This window comes from Hirundo rustica, chromosome 1 (assembly GCF_015227805.2).
Source record: "Hirundo rustica isolate bHirRus1 chromosome 1, bHirRus1.pri.v3, whole genome shotgun sequence".
Lineage (NCBI taxonomy): Eukaryota > Metazoa > Chordata > Aves > Passeriformes > Hirundinidae > Hirundo > Hirundo rustica.
In genome coordinates, this window is record NC_053450.1 from 66,236,984 (window position 1) to 66,254,373 (window position 17,390).

The 17,390-nt window shown below is 38.1% G+C and overlaps 1 protein-coding gene across 4 annotated transcripts in view; it reads left to right on the forward strand.

Annotated features, from left to right (window-relative positions):
- The window catches only part of MOCOS (molybdenum cofactor sulfurase), a 209,268-nt gene that overhangs the window by 82,756 nt on the left and 109,122 nt on the right, over positions 1–17,390 (forward strand). For all 4 annotated transcript variants that reach the window (XM_040083418.1, XM_040083434.1, XM_040083442.1 and 1 more), the window contains exon 4: positions 832–1,470. In XM_040083418.1, coding sequence (XP_039939352.1) covers positions 832–1,470 — 639 coding nt within the window. The remainder of the gene's footprint in view (positions 1–831; positions 1,471–17,390) is intronic.

Consider the following 17,390-nt stretch of genomic DNA (forward strand, 5'->3'; position numbering starts at 1 on the left):
AAAGGTGACTGAATTGAAGCTATTCTTCAGCCTCTGAAAAGACTCAACTTGCACACTGCAAAACTCTCGTAGGTGCACAACCTAGCATGGGTACTACAAGCTGTGTTAGATGGTGTTCACAAAAAGTAGTTTAGAGCCAACAAGGTGCTGTCAAGACATCAAAGAATGTGTAGCGTAGCCATGCCTTCAGAGACCAGTTTGCTTTTCATAGTCTGGCTCATTGGAGAACACTAGATTTCTTCTGGTTTGGGCTACCTTTGTGGAGTACAGAGATTACAGCCTTATGTGCATGAGGCCCGTGGAAATATGTGTTGTTTCTTGCTGCCTTCTGTTTCTATTGTTAATAACAAGCAAGGAGCAAAGCTGCTTGCTAAGGTTTCCCTGTTGAATACTGTGACCCTTAATTTGGATGCCCACTATTTAAGTAGATTATCTTAACTGAAACATATTCTGTCTGCTCTAAATATTTTGTAAACTGAAAACCCTCATAGTTTGCAAATAAAACTGGCCTCTCTGAAGGACAGTGTAATTTTAATTATATGCAGGCTTGATTCTGATCCCGCTGAGGGACCAGACTGGCCACTCTATTTGGAGCCAGGCAAATTGGCTTCTTAAGAATACAGTTCACTTCAGCACTGAAAAGAGTCTCTTGTGGGCAAAATGATTCAGGTTCCCTTGTTAAAGTTGATTGTACTGTTTGGCAAAATGTGTCTACTTCTATTCATATCTGATATCACAGTAGAACTTGTGAGGAAAACCAAAATGCATCACATAGCAATAAAAGAGAGAAATCAGAAAATAAATTGATATTTTTATGTTTTCATTTTTCAGAATATTGCAACACTTTCACACTACTGCTGAGGATTACACCATCATTTTCACATCTGGATGCACAGCTGCACTTAAACTGATAGCAGAATCATTCCCTTGGATACCTGAAGGCACAAGGCAACACAGCAGTCGATTTTGTTACCTAACTGACAGCCACACATCTGTGGTTGGTATGAGGGGCATAACTGCTTCAATGAATGTCTTGTCAGTTCCAATAAAACCAAAGGAAATGTTGTTAGCCAAAAGCAGGTTACCCGCTGAAGAACAAAAGTGCACAACACCTCATCTATTCTCTTACCCAGCTCAGAGCAATTTTTCTGGTACCAAATATCCCCTTTCATGGATACAGGACATAAAATCTGGAAAACTCTGCCCCATCAGAATACCAGGGAAGTGGTTTGTTCTACTAGATGCAGCATCGTACGTGAGCAGTTCTCCATTAGACCTGGGAGTTCATCAAGCTGATTTTATCCCCATCTCATTCTATAAGATCTTTGGATTCCCAACTGGTTTAGGAGCATTATTGGTAAACAACAGGATTGCTCCCCTCTTGAGGAAAACCTATTTCGGAGGTGGAACTGCAGCTGCCTACCTCGCAGGAGAGGATTTTTATTTCCCAAGGAAATCCATAGCAGAAAGGTAAGGCTTTGCTTAACAAAACGGCATTTTTGCTGATACTGGTTGCATCAGACAAATGTCTCAGTCTTGGCATATATACTGGGCTGTGATGCATGTGCTTTTTATGCAGTTGGATAGGTATTTCACATCTAACTCTGTCTTATTGTTCTTTTTTCCTATCTAAAGAACATAATCTGAAATATCTACCTTCCTTTCCTGATCTAGTTTGCCAAAACTGCTAAAAATATAAAGCTTCATTCAGTGACATAAAGATCAATCCATGCATTTTTTAATTTGTATTTAAGATGCTTCAGTGGAAACTTGATTTGGTTTTGAAACTCTGCACCCAAAGCAGCCAGAGTTGATCAAGGTTGATCACACAAGGTTGATCAACTACCCTCAGTGAAATTGCAAAGTTAGGTCTATGTATTTCACTGGAAATGTGCAATGCTTTGCCCTAAAGATAAGCTTTATCAGAATAACAAGTTTAATAAAATACATTACCTGCAACAAATTCTTGCAGGGCTCTTATTCCCTGTCTGAGGTTCTGAAGTAGCTCTGGAGCTCTCCTACAGAAAATAAAGAACACCTGAAGGAGGTCAAATGTATGTATATGTTCTTATGTGTATAAGAAAATGCAGGGCTATAATGTAAGCTTCACCTGTTCCTGAGCACACTGAAGTGCCACTTTTAGTGATGCTTGGTCTCTCTGTCCCTCTCCTTCATGTCAGCAGCAACTTACATAAAGGCAGTAAAGGCTCTTTCTTCCTGTCTCACATCTGCACAAAGGAAATGCTAGATATCAGCATTTCATCACAGGATCATAGAACAGTTTGGGTTGGAAGGGACATTAAAGATTACCTAGTTCTACTGCCCCTGCTGTGAGCCCAGACACCTTCCACTAGACCAGAGATTACTCAGAGGCCTATCCAGCCTGGCCTTGAGCACCTGCAGGGATGAGGAATTGAGGAACTTCTCTGGGCAACCTTTTCCAGTGCCTCACCACCCTGACATTAAATAAATTCTTCCTCATATCTAATCTAAACCTTTCCCCTTTCCATTTGAATTTCCCTTTGTTCTGTCAATATATACCCTTGTAAAAAGTCTCTCTCCAGTTCTCTTGTAGGCCTCCTTCAGCTACAGGGAGGCTGCTTTAAGGTCTTCCCTGATCCTTCCCTTTTCCATGCTGAACAATCCCGATTCTCTCAGCTTGTCTTTGTAAGCGGTACTCCAGTCAGCTCTTGCCTTTCCATTCTGTGACTTGGGCAGTGTGGCTGGAGCATTTTCTGGTCAAGACAGAGGCAAAAAAGTCATTGAATACTTCAACTTTCTCCATATCCTGGGTAAACAGGTGTCCTGATCCCTTCCAGAGAGAGCCCACATTTTCCCTAGTCTTCCTTTTACTACCGATGTACAGTTTTCCTGTTTCCTTTGGTGTTCCTGTGCAGATTTAACTCTCTCAGGGCTCTACCTTTTTTAGCCTGATGCCTAGTGGCTCAGACAACCCCTCTGTATTGCTTCCAGGCTACCTGTTTTGCCTCCCTGCAGGCTTCCTTTCTGTGTTTTGATTTGTTCAGAGGCTCCTTGTTATCCATGCAGGCCTCTTGGCATTTTTGTCTGACTTCCCCTTTATTAAAATGCATCATTCCTAGGCTTGTAGTAGATGACCCTTGAATCTTAACCAGCTCTCTTGCCTAACTCTTCCTTCCAAGGCTTTATCCCATAGTATTGTAATAGATATTAAATACTTTATATATATATATATATATATATATATATACACACACACACACACACACACACACACACATACATATATATATGTGTGTGTGTGTGTGTACATGCATATATATACCTTGGGAAAGGCTAGAGGTGAAAAGGTAATAAAACCCCATCATTCCTTTCAGTTGTGTATGGATGTGTATTCAGAAGCATGATGTCCTCCATCTCCCATGATGTGAATGTCTGACCTTTCACTGTGTGCAAAATGATGCTTCATGCGTTTGCACCTCTTCTGGGTGTGTGCTCTGAATGCTGCTGAGGGGTTTCTGGTTCTGGACTGGTAAATGCAGAGGCTAGCTGCATTCACCTGGCTCTTGCCATGCATTATTTCTTAATTGGATGTTGGTACAGTGAATATCCAGTTAATCTTTTAATATAGAAATAAAAAGAATGGGGAAACATTGTCATTCAGACCTCTGTATCTGATTTTTCAAACCACAAAGGCTTTGAAGTGCAACTCTCGCTGAAATTCAGGATAACAGGCCATAGAAATCATGGGATCCCAGGGTGCTCCTGCATCATCTGCGAGCCAAGGATAAAACTCCCTTTAATTTCACCTGTCCAGCCTCTAGTTTCCAAGCAGCTTTTCTAGAGGTAATTGATACATGACTCCTGAGATTCCATAGCAGATAAAAATATCTGAAATGTGTTTTAGATCTCTGTTCTGCTTTCATACTTCCTTTAATTAAGAAGAGAAACGTATGTGGGAACCTGGAGGGGTACTCTATTTCTGGTATCTTTTTCAAGAGTTTTCAGAAGTTGACTAATTATAAACTTTTCAGGTATCTGAGGCTCCCGCTGTTTCAAGGGCTTTTTTTACTGAGTTCAGAAGAAGGGACTGCTTTAACCCTCTTCCACTACAGAGTTAGAAACAAAGGAAATTGACTTCTAAGGCTGGGTACACAATGGGTAATCTTGGTATGAGAGATTAAAACAAAAATAATCAAAACTGACAGCTGGATACTAGTTCCCATTAAACACCAAAGTGTCAAGCAGACAGTCTAAGTCATTGTTCATAGGTCAATATTTACACTTGGCCTCATCTGATCCTTTGGTTGTTATTTGAAAAGCCAATATTTAAAAGTTCATGTTTAGAGCATTACTGACGTGGTCCATAATTTCTCATGAACTGTGGAGACTTAATGTTCTGCCTGGAGAGGCTTGAAGTTTTCAAAAATAGGTCAGAAGTGAGGATAACTTTCTTGAAGAGTAAAAACATGTTGCATTGACATTCTCAATCAATGTGATTCAAGCTATATCACCTTTTTTTTTTTTTTTTTTTTTTTTTTCCTTTTCTCTCAGCTATTGTGGGGTTTGCTTTGATATGATTTTTAAATTATTTTCCCAATAATAAAATACAGGCAGAGCAATTAGGAACAGAACTACTACTTCAAATGAAATGCCAGGTCACTGTGGCCAGAGTTAATACAATTACCTTATCTGTGGTTTCCATTTCTTTGCTAGTGGCAGAAACACCTAGGTCAGTATTTATCACATGAAACAGCAGCACTAGCCAAGTTTTATCCCTGCCATACTGCAGGGAACCTCCGTCCTTGCAGGCATCCAAACCTAACTGGCAAAGGCCCTGAGTAACCTGCTCCAGCTGGACATGCTTTATGCCGGAGGTTGGAATTGAGATTTGCAGGGGTCCTTTCCAGCCTTTGTGCTTCTGTGATTGATTTTGTGCACCTCTCACAAGCTCCAGCTTCATTGTCTCTTTGGACATGTCTTTGTAATTCGAAAAGGTTTTATTTTAAATTTTCTTTTTTTTTTTAAAAAAAGGCTCCCTTACTGTGTGTCATTAGTATTCGGCTTGAATACACTGAAACATGTCAATTCATGTGGTAATTCGTAAGCAAACTTGAACTCCAGCAAGTGTCATTGGAAAAGGGGATTTGAATATATGTGTCTGAGTGCCACTAGCAGAAGGTATTCCCCGTTCACACATAATCCAAGAGCCGTGTACTAAGAAAATAGCTTTTTTGGAGTCAAGGTGAAACTTAAGTGGAAACGTAATGAGACACAGTTTATCCATCTTGCCTTCCCAGGACTGTCAAAATGGCTGCCATTTTTCTTAATAGATACAGCTTCTGCTAGTGTTTCTTTTACTTTATTTTGTTGTTCCTGCTATATAAATTGATGTTCCACAGTCTCTTTTACATTTCTTTAATACCCTTAAATCGCTTCCACATTTCATGTCAGTAGTCAATCTTCCAATCTCAAGTTTTAAAATCATGTTTATTGAATTTTCATCCTTGCTTCAAACAGCTTGACAAATTACTATTATCATTCACAAATCTAGCCTCATTTCCCATGTTTTGTTGTTTTGTTTTTTTTTCCTGCACAGCACGAGATAATAAAATAATATGATTATGAATAGCAAGAATTCTGTGATAAAATATTCATCACCTGCCCTATTTTTCTTTTGTATCTGGGAGTGCTATTCTGAATCTGATCATCCTGGAATTTATGACTAAGGGAAAAGGAGTTGTTGTGTTATCTGTAAATTGGGTATCTGCTGTTGTATGTTGTTCATTTCCAAATGCATTTTCAAAAGCTTTGGAAATCCAGATGACATGACTTTGTCCCTGACGAGTTTTAGTGACTCTTGCCTCTGCTGCTTGAATAATTTGACAATCCCAAAATAGCACTCACACTTTTGTAGTCTATTATGCATTGCACTTAGCCACAGCAGGTTTCTTTATTCTTGATGCTGTGGCTAGAGATCCCTGGGATATCTCAGCACATGCTTATGCAGTGTATACTGACATGGTTTGCGTCCTCTGTTGCATTCTGGGTTTGTGTGTGCTGAGGGGAAGAGAAGGAAGCAAAGAATGGAAAATAGAGGCAGAAAGCTAGGGATGAAAACTAGGATTCGAAGAGCTGGAGCTGAGACAAAATCTTGAGGCTGGGTGGTGGGTATGCAGCAGCTTGAGAATCCTTTGGCAAATAAACCTGATCTGCTTGAAGCAATCTCTTTAACGTGATTGTTTCTGTCAGCATAGAAAGAAAGAATGTACTGACAGATGCTGGCTTGTTTCATAGAAGCTCTTCATAGTGCTGAGAAATCACCCTGGGCCTGGACTGTGCTGAGAAGGGCACAGGCTTCCTGTGCAAGCTCACCTTCTAGTCTGGCATATCCTCATGGGCTCCACACATGAGGGCTCTGGCCATCTGCCTGTGATTATTTTAATGTGATAAGTGGACTTAAGTATCACCCTGTCAAAAAACACATTCTGTTTAAGCACTTTGCTATGCTGCTTTAGTATTTTTGTGATGTTTAGAGAACTCCAAACAGGGCCACATACAGGAGAATTTCCAAATCTGTAAATTTCCTGAACAAGCACCCTTTAAAAAAGCAGCAATGGATTTCAGCTTAGATACTTGGGAGGTGACAGGGGTCTTAATCTAATTTCTAATGGGTGTTTGCATTATGAGAATGGCTTCTGCACCTGGCAGTCCTGTTGCAGCCACTGACAGGGACTTGTAAGCCTGAACAGGGAACAAGACAGTGAACAAGTCCCTTCCTTCCTCTCAGCTCCCAGTGCCCCCCTGTCCTGCAGGGATGAGAGGTCAAATGTCAGTAAGAAAAACTGTGTAGGACTCTCACTCAGCTGTTTCCTGTGTCTGAAGGAACAAGTCCTTTCATTTAACTGATAGAACTTAATTCTAACAACTTTTACTACTGTTTTTCAGAACTAGAGCTGTGGAAATATAAAAGGGTAACTGTAATAAGGTTAAAGTAACCAGTTACTCTTTCCCTTCTCTGCTGAAGTGTAAGTATCTGCTGGCAAGCTTCATGCAGTCTGTTTTGCTACCTCTCAGGACATCCAAGGTGGCAGTTGACATTTGCTGTGTTTTTCTGCCAGCCATCACTGCAGCCAGCCAAGTACTTCAGTATTTGATGCAAAGGAAAGTTTTGCTCTTTTGTGTTTTTTGTTCTAAGTCCCACGTTTAAGAAGGCGTTAGTGTGTCATTTTGCAGTCTAATCCTCCAGGTGATTTTTTTTCAATACTGAAGTTGTTTCATTTCTCAGCATAGTCAGAAAAAACTGAAAATTGTACATCAGCAACCCAAATGGTATCCTGAGGGGATCACTTTTGATTTTGATTCAGCATGGGATTCACCTTAAATTGCTGAATCTGGGATAAACTGAAAGCAGTGCACCTGATAAATTCTTGTAGAGCACAACCAAACACTTGAAAACATGTTTGTTACCACTTGGATTAGTGGGTAGTGACCCAAACAGAGGCAATAATATAAGTAAAACTTTGAGGAGACAATACAGTTGTCAAGTGTTTTGAGATGATAGCAAAGAATAAGGGAATTCTGGTTTATACCGGGATTTGATTTTGCCTTTGATTAAATACGATAAAAATTTTGCTTGAACCAGGATATATTTTTGCAGTCATTGTGGCTAACAAGGTGACATAACATAGTTTTACCCTATGGAGTTCTTGTGCTCAAACTTAGAATCAAACCTTTTCTCTAATACTTCTCTAAAAGGCTTTGTGAATTTCTAGCACCAGCTATTGTGAATTTACAGAGTTAGTTTTCTGTTGATAAATTTATGGCACATTTTAAATTATGTTATGTAGATTTTGCATTTATGATTGATTAAACCATTTGATACATGAGAAAAATAATGGTAACTCGTTTGGCATAAAAATCACTTTTTTTTTTTCTTTTGTACTGTATACTTAAAATGTTTTGATATTGGATAGAAAAGGGTGAGACTGGCTTTTTGACCCAGAGGCATTTACAATATACAAGTTCTATTGAATTAATGTTAAGGGATTGATTTACTTCAAAGTTGAGGAATTAAAGCTTTTTCCCTCTCTTTTTACCTCGGGCAGTTCTTAGTAACAGGAATTGTTGTAAATACTCCACGGTATAGTATATAATTAGTATAATGCTCTTTATTTGACTCCTGAAGTCTCAGAGACAAAAGCATAAGCTAAGGCAGACATATGGAAGAGCTGTAACTACTATCAGGGGGTCAATTTAGATATTTAACATTATTTTAATCTAGGTTTTTTATGTGCTCTGAATCCTCTGGCGTGTGTGCGCACTTAAATACTTTCCAAAGTGATGCTGAAATTGTTCTGAGTTGGCTGCTGGCACAAATTTTCTGTTTTGGTGAGTAAATGAGTCCAAACAGCAGGATCCTGCTGTGCATGGCTGCTGTGACCATCCAGTCCTTCTGCCAGCTGGGTGGACTTTGCACTGCAGAATAGGACACCCAGGCCCACATGTGGATTCAAGACTCATATGCATGCATGCTCACAGCTGTGAAGATGTAGTTTAGTTCCCCGTGTGTGGATGAGAACTGAATGCTCTCTCAGTGTCCAGCTGGAGCAAAGTAACTAAGACTGTGAGCCCCACACCACTCCATTTTCTAGGGCTGGTGGTAGCTGGTGCCTTTGCAAGTGCAGCTCCATGACAAGGCAGGGATGCCTCTCCAGAGGAGAGGAGCGAGGTTGTCTGGCTGCACAAACCCTGCATTTTAAATCCTCTTGGTTTCAATGGTTTAGTCATTTTTCTGTTGAAACCTTTCCTGTTGAAACAACTCAGACTTAGGAGATAGTACTGTGTTGGGTTTTTAAAAGAGTAATGCGCAGCAGTGAAACTTGTGGGGAGGGAAATCTGTTCACCAGTTCAGAAAAGGACTGAAGCATATGTATTTCAGTAAGACTCTGGTTCAGAAACATCTTGAGCTTTAGCAGGGACATCAGTTTGTACTTTAAGTTGAATAGGTTCATGCTAATTGCATTGGTGTAATTCTGTATGGATCCTTTTAGAAGCAAGACTTTTAGGAAATACTTATTTTCTCCCTTCTCATGGCAGTTCCTGTCCCCATACTACTTGTATGGATTTAGTTTATTCTTTTTTGTGGACAGTGGGCAGAGGAAGGCATGGTAAAGTACCTGGCAATTAAAATCACTGTCTGAATGCCATCCAAATTTAGTTTCTCCAAAATGGGATAGGACGACATAGTTTCCTTTAACATTTTGTCCTTAATGGAAATAATCATTATACAATGAAGAAGCATACTCCTCTAATAGAAGCTGCTAATAGAAAATATATGTCAAGAAATGGCTGACCATGAATGACGAAACATCTTCTCCACTTTAATGTACTAATTCATTGAACTGTCATGAAATAATGTTAATCATTCTTGCTTACTTTTATTTGCCCATTTCTTGCTTGCCCAGCAAGAAGGGACTAAAAATTGGTGGATTTCAGCATGATGTCCATAGATCTCTTCAGATCCACGAACTCACAGTAGAGGCTCCAGCAAAGGAGACTGACACCTCCATGTGGCACATCATGTGGCAATTGCAGTTTTGATCTTTTGAATGAGATCTTCACCTTCACTGATTTTTTTTTTTTTTTTTTTTTTCCTAGTTTGATGACTTCCCTCCACTCAGAACCATGCTTCTAAAATAATTTTGGAATGGTGTTCTTAATCAGACTTATACTTGTCAGTATCATCAGAGGTGTCTTATCATTTAAGAAAAGGATATGTTTTTTTCCAGTCTAAATGACATCAGAATGCAAGAGAGCAAGCTGAAATGTCATAAAGGTTTGTCTGTTTATAGCAGAAGACCTACAGAACTATCTTAAATTTAGTGACTCAGAGTATGTGGCTTCTTATTTGATACCCATATTATTTTATACTTTATTTATAGCTAAGCTAGAGGGAGCTACTTTTCAAAAAAGCTTAGTGTTCACTAACTTCCTGGTGGTAAAAAAGAGATATATAGAAAAAGAGTAGTTTACCTGTTTGGATAACACCACTCAACCTAGTATTTGAAGATTACAAGTACAAGCACGGTCTTGGTCTTGGCTCTTTTTTTTTTTTTTCATCTTCTTACTAGTCAAATATATGCAAGAGTGCATCTGGCAGTTGTGCTCTTGGGAACCTGTGAAAAAAAAACATCTACAGGCTTCTCAAACAGATTTAATTTAGACGAAAAAGGAAAATATTGATGCTCTTGAGAAAAAGGGGTTTTATAGTGTTTTTTAACTTTCACATATAAGCAACGATTTCCAAAAATGGAAATGCACAGATTTGATTAAACACTTGGCTGTCACATTTGAGTCTGTTCATGTTCAATTAAAAAATTCAGAAGGATTCTCTAGCATTATAATAATCTACTTTTTTAATATCTAGGCATTTATATTATCAAGTAACATCTGCTATGGCTTAATAACTGTGTCAAATGATTGTAACAGCTTTATTTTTAGTGAATTTAATGATAAGAAGTTTTAGAGTTACAGCAGTGAAAGTATTTATGCTGAAAGGATTTCATCTCCTACTTCATACTTTATGGCAGACATTTTGCCATTATGTTTTCAGGTTGTACTCTGAAGTGGCCTTTTTTTTTTTTAATTGTTGCTGATGCCAACAGTCAAGTTCAGCAATATAGATTGCATGGATTTTCTCTATAACATTCACTGCTAAAAAATGGTTAGTATGAATCCAGCTTTTCTTATCACTTATTTTGGTTTTATATTAGAAGTGTCTTCATTGATCTTAAGTTAGCTACACTAATATATGACCAGTTTAAATGGGAAAAATTGTGTGATGATTTTCTCAATGACAGATCTGACAAAGTCTGTCCTCTTAACAAATCAATTAATTGATGCCATGTAACAGGAACCCAGTTAACCCTTCCTAGAAAAGAAAGTATATATATATATATATATATTTTTTTTTTTTTCCTGCTGTCTGTATATAAATGAAGGCAACTGCTTTGAAGCTTTCATCAGTATTAAAAAAGGGTGTTGTTCATGTCATACTATATTTTGGTCTTGGATTTTCTGTATATACATTTTTCTGTGATTTATCATGATGGGTTAATTTAGAAGGACAGTTTCAAAACAAATAGCCAGAATCATTGTTAGCCCTAGATTATTTGACTTTGTCTTAAGAAAGATAAAAGATAAACTTTGCATGAGCTTTTATCCAATTAAGCAAAGCATGATGCATACATATAAGGAATCACAGAATATGCTGAGTTGGAAGTGACCACATGAATCATGAAGTCCATCTCCTGGCCCTGTCATACATGTGCAAAGGAGCATTTTCCAAATGCTTCTTGAACTCAGGCAACCTTGGTACCATGACCACTTCCCTGGGCAGTCTGTTCCAGTGCCCAGACAAGATACTGAATAGCACAGGGCCTAAAATGGAGCCCTGCACAACCAATCTTTCACTGCCAAATACCAATATGTAGACACCAAGTTACCGCTAATAATTTTAATGATAAACTGCCTTGGGTTATGTGACCAAAAAATGTGTATTCTATTTCATCTGCTGAAAACTGTTGGGGAGAGGTTTTTTCCTTATCTCTTGTGACTCCAATGGGGCAGATACCTTCTGATAATGGCCCGGCCATTAAATCCAGGTGGGGCAGTGTTTCTATCTCTTTCACCACCCCTCCATCCTCCAGGGGGACATCTTCTGATAATGGGCCATTAGGGCCCACCAATGACATGACACATTCCATCATCCCATTGTGAGATGCTCCACACAGCGGAGGAGGAGCCAACTGTTCCTAGCTAGATAAAAACTGGGACTGAAGGACACAAGGGATCCGGTTTTTCCACTGGATTCCTGAAGGATGACCGAACTCATCTCATCTCCACTGGACTTTCTACAAGACCATCCCATCTCTACTCCACAGAACCAGATCTGTTACTCCAGGAGGATTTATTTGGAATGCTTCCAACACCCTGAGCAACAGAGTGTCAGGTCATATCCCTGACCTCTGTCAGGGTTTTTCCAGGATTTTTGTTTTCTTCCTTGCTTGGTGTGTTTTTTTTTTGTTTTGTTTTGTTTTGTTTTGTTTTGTTTTGTTTGTTTGTTTGTTTGTTTGTTTGGGGGGGTTGGTTGGTTGGTTGTTTTGGTTTTTTTGTGGGTTTGTTTTTTTGTTTGTTTGTTTTCTTGTGGGTTTTTTTTTGGGACATGGCATGCAAAATGTTTATAATGAAGCCTGTTTTAGCTTAATAACACGACTGCACTTTCAAGAAAGTTGAGTTCCTTTGTCATTTTCTTGTTTGTATGCTTTATCTTGTGTTGCTTATGTAAGTCCACAGCAGAGCACAGGTAAACATTATGAATGAAACTGCTGTAAAATTTTATCTTCAGCCAAGAAGTCATGTGTGAAGACATATGGATGTGTTCAGCTTCTATAAAAATGTTAATCAAATTGGACTATTCTTCTCTTGGTAAAGTAGAATGGTCTCTCAAATTGTTAGTGTGCCAGTTTGTAGCAGACATCCTAAATATTTTCTGTAAATCCTTCTATTATGGAATAATATATATGAAGATTAATGTCCAAAGCATAAACACACCTGCAGTCTTCATTCATTTGAACTATGCACAGGAATGTAGATATATAAATTTTGTGCTCCCTAAAAATTTCTCTAATACCTTCACACTATTAACAATGTCACCAAATCCTTGATGTGGTACTATGCACACCTTAGTGGATGTGCACCTTTTAAGAAGAACTGTATGAAATTTTCAGAAATTCAGATTATTTGACAAATCAAACTTAGAGCATAACAGGTTAAAGTATAGCCAATATAGGGTTTATTTCAGTTTTCCCTGTGCAAGAAAATGTAAATTTACACATATTTCTCTCATGCAGGGTGTAGGGAATAAAGTTCTCATTTAATCTCCCTTCCTGTCTCATGAACACAAATGCTTGGCAATCAGAATTGTGAGTCAAAGACAAAGATTTCTTATCCTAGTTTGGTTTATTTAAATTTTGATCTAAAGATGGGAATGTGAATCTTGAAGCCATTTCGTAGTTAATGAAGCAGTAATAACGACCAAGGAGATCTACCTTCAGCTGCTTAAATGGCTGCAGGAATGTTAGAAATTTATATGATTATAAGAATTCTCAGCAGAACATCTTATTTAAGTAAACTTTTCTTATCTCTGCTGCTTTCCCAAGCTAACAATTAATAATCCATTAATTTAACTTTTCATTTTTTAATTTTTTTTTTTTTTTTGGTACACAAAGAATTTATCAAGAACCAACCATCATTAAATATCATGTGAAGTTCATTCAGAGACTTTTTTAATCTATAGTGGCATATCAAAAGATATTGACAAGCCTGTTAACCTTGCTTTTGTGTGGATGTAAAGGGGTGGAAGAAGAGTGTTTACTACATTTATGTCTCCAAATTGCACTATCAACTCATTTTCCAGGTGCAAATTACATGCATGGAAAGGAGAACTATATACACACAAACAAGGAGAGCATGCCACTACTTTTTCATGGAACTACTTGCCTAAGAAAGTCTAAGCCATAGGGATGGATGCAGCATATTGAACAACAAATATTACTTCCTCCATCTTACATTCAGAACTCATTCTTCTTCCAAGACTATGAGAGAGCCAAGACTGTAGCTAATACTCAGAGTAACAGAAGGGGGACCTTCTGTCTCATGATAGGTTAATTTCCCAGTTCCACATGGTTCTGTGAGTAAGCTTTATCTTACATCCTTTGTGTTTGAATTCTGTCTGGCCAAACTGTGTCTGAGGCAGTGACCTGGCAAACAAGACTGATCAGTGTGTGTTGCTACTCACCTTTTCTCTGGGCTGTGCTGAGGTACCTGTTGATTACAGCTACAGAATAAAGGTTTGAAAATATCAGAAGAACATGATGTTAAAGAAAACATCAGCATATCAACTCTGTAAACTGGTAGTAGCTTGATGGTTTCAGGAATCTTTGTGATCCAGAAAGACTAAGTGATGCTGCCCTGAAGAATAAATAATGTGAATCTTTACTATGTCTGTAATAATAGCTGAATAATCACTTAGTTTCAAACTGCTATCTTTCCAGGCATTCACTGCTATTGCATAGTGCTGTAATCAGAAGTGTTCGGCCAAATTCTTGCCCCCGAGGCTCCAAGGATGCAGGAGTTGTAGTCACAGTGTCTAAAATGCAAGTGAGTCAAGGCTGAGGAGTTGGAGTAACTTTATTTATGGGACCAACCACTACAGCTGGTAAATCTGTTTTTATAAAACTTGCATTACAAGCTTTAGACACCATTAAATCAGGCAGTGTTTGCTGGTGCTCCACTGAAAATACAGTCATCCAGATGCTTATCCTCAGTTCCTTGTCCATTTCTCTCTAAGTCAAAACCAGAATTCTAACAATGTTTACTTTCTAGGGAACAGCCTTATTGGAGGGGATGAAATCTGGTACCTAAATTTAAAGGAAAGAACAGTATAACCTAATTTGTTCCAGAACACACAGTTATCAATTGCAGCAGAGACTTTATGGCATTATATAACATATATACAATGTTTTGATAACCCATGGTGATATAATCACTACCGATCGGCAGGAAAAAAGTAAAGAAATGACAGTACCATTTTTCAGATTTCCACAGGGGAAAATATCTTTGGCATCTGTTTCAGTTTGCAAGAAAAAAAAAGGAAAAATACCCTTTTAAACACTCTTTGCATGACTTAAGCTAAATTGCACAGTAAAAGAAAGACAATCTCCTTTATAACATACTGCTGAATAAACCCTGATCCTAAAAGGAAGAAAAAAAATAGTTACCAGAAGTATTTAGATCTAATTTTTTTTTTTTAATTTCCATATACTTTGATTTGATCTAACATTCAAAGATGAACTTGATTCTACAACCTCAGGCAGCTAAAAATCAGTGAGGCGTGGTGTCTATTGTGTTTTCTTTATTTGTTTCATGATGTATGTATCTACAGCCCCAATTAGATTTGGAAGCTGAGGTCCCTCCTGGGTCTTCTTGCAGTGCCTCCGCAGATCCAAGAAAACAGTGTTACCTTGTACTATTTCCAACATTCTGTCTTAATATTTTTATTTCAATTGCTTTCCCAATTGCAGGAAAAATATAGTCAGTGGAGTGATAAACCCCTGAATCCTTTTGATCCTGGCAATTTGATTACCATTTAAAATGAGGATTTCTTTATGACTGAAAAGTTCAAAGTTTGTCTTCTCCCTTTCAGCATTGCCTTATCGCAGTACCCTGAGAGAATAAGACCTCCTTGGCATATATGAGATGCATCAGTAATAATCCTGTTTGCAGAAACCCTGCATGGGTAGAAAATGTCAACATTCAGACTAAGTGCGACTGTTTTGCAGGGTTTTTTTTATAAATTACATTTTTATGATCTTTCTTGTTAGATTAAGGAACAGTTGACTCATTATTCTGTTTTCATGCCATTGTTTTTTTCTGGTTTTGTTTTGCAATCCCCTGATTATACTTCACTCTTAAGAAAAGCTTCAGAGAACACTCTGTATTTACAGTGTGAATTATGATTCTGCCAGTGTGCATAACAATTACATTATAAATATTTCCTCAGCCATTTGATAAAGACACAAATTAAGAAAAATAATTACCATTACAATTACATATAATTACACTATATTCAATTTAGTTTATCTCTAACCTCCTCTTGTTATAATGTGTTCATTTTTGAAGAATGAGATTTTAGCTGACTGTGTTGGAAGTAAACATGGATTTTTTTCTGTCAATTACAATGTTGGGGTTTTTTTTGAAAGAAGAGTTTTATCACCAGAATATAATACAGTTCAGATGGTTCAACTCCAAAGCAGCTTCCCAAATGAAAATTGTGTGTGTGTGTGTGTGTGTAGTTTACCCTTCATTTAGTTAGAGAGACTCTTTGCTCCTAAAAATGTTACTTCTTAAATATAAATTATTTATACCGGGGCAAGCATAGTTAATTTGTACTTGTGCAGTAAGAGAGATTTATAGTTGCTGGATTGACTAAACACAGTGGGTCCTTTTCCAGAGAAACACAGTCTTCCAGAACGCTGAGTGAGGACCCATTGTCTGTAAGAGGGAACAGTGCAGAGACTTAGTTAGCATTATGCCCTTATTTAGCATAAATATTAACCTTAGGCTAATCAGTATGTACCAAGACACCTGAGGAGGTAGAACAGCTAAGATGTGCCAGCTTGCTTTGTTTGCTCAGAGCAAGTATGTATATACCTGCTGTTCATAAGAACTGTACCTACACTGTCTTGCTTTGGGTGGATTTCTTTCTGAAAAGAAAAAGAGGGCAAGCAACTAGAAAAAAAAAGAGGACTGTTTATTTTTTCATTTTATGTCAAGAAATGCTCTGTGGTCCTCCACTGGTGCTGCATCTGACTCAAAGTACTCAAATTGTATTAACAAGAATATGCTACCTGGTCACATGTCTCTCAAATGGTACTGTTTTGCTGACAAAAGAGGCTACATACAGCAGAGTCTGTACGGTGCTATTGTTGTTCATAATGCATTTATTTGGTATCTTCTTCATGCTGCCTTCAAACAGTCCCTTGATACCTTTAAGCATTCCTCGCGTATGTTAAGCAGTCATGTTAATTTGTGCTTTTCAGAGGCTCTGAGACTAAATATTTTCATTTCTCTACTCACTTTAGGGAGTTCTTGTCCTATTCCAGATGACATTCTGTTTTTAAACAGTCGCTCTGTTGCAGCTTTGTGTCTTAGATGTACACAATACTGATTGCTTGCTCTTCGTTATTCAGCCTGCAATCTGCCACTGTACTGTGACTCCTTAAAAGAGTAATAGCCTATGATTCAGTCTCCTTCTCCCAGGTAACAAGGATGAGAGGAAATGGCCTCAAGCTGCTCCAGGGGAGACTTAGATTAATAATCGGGAAAAATTTCTTCACTGAAATGTTGGCCAGGCATTGAGATAGGCTGCCCAGAAGTGGTGGATCACCAACCCTGGTAGTGTTCAAAAGGTGTGTGGATGTGACTTTTGGGGGTATGTTTTAGTGGTGAACATGGCAGTGCTGGGTTAGCAGTTGGACATGATGATCTTAGAAGTCTTTTCCAGCCTTTATGATTCTATAATTTTGTGACTAAAGGAAATCATTAGAATTGATTTATATATATGCTCATCTCTGTTTTTCAATTTCCATATTTTTTTGTTATAATTTAGGATATGTATATCTAGTTAGCATAGATTTTGAAAGTAGACAAGAGATTTCATTTTCCCCAAACTGTTATGGGTTTAATGTGCTTAACACTAATGCCTTTGTTAAACTCTGAAATACAGCATTGGTCAGTTCGCAGAACAGTAGCTACTCCCAGCACTTGAAAACAGAACCCAAATGCAG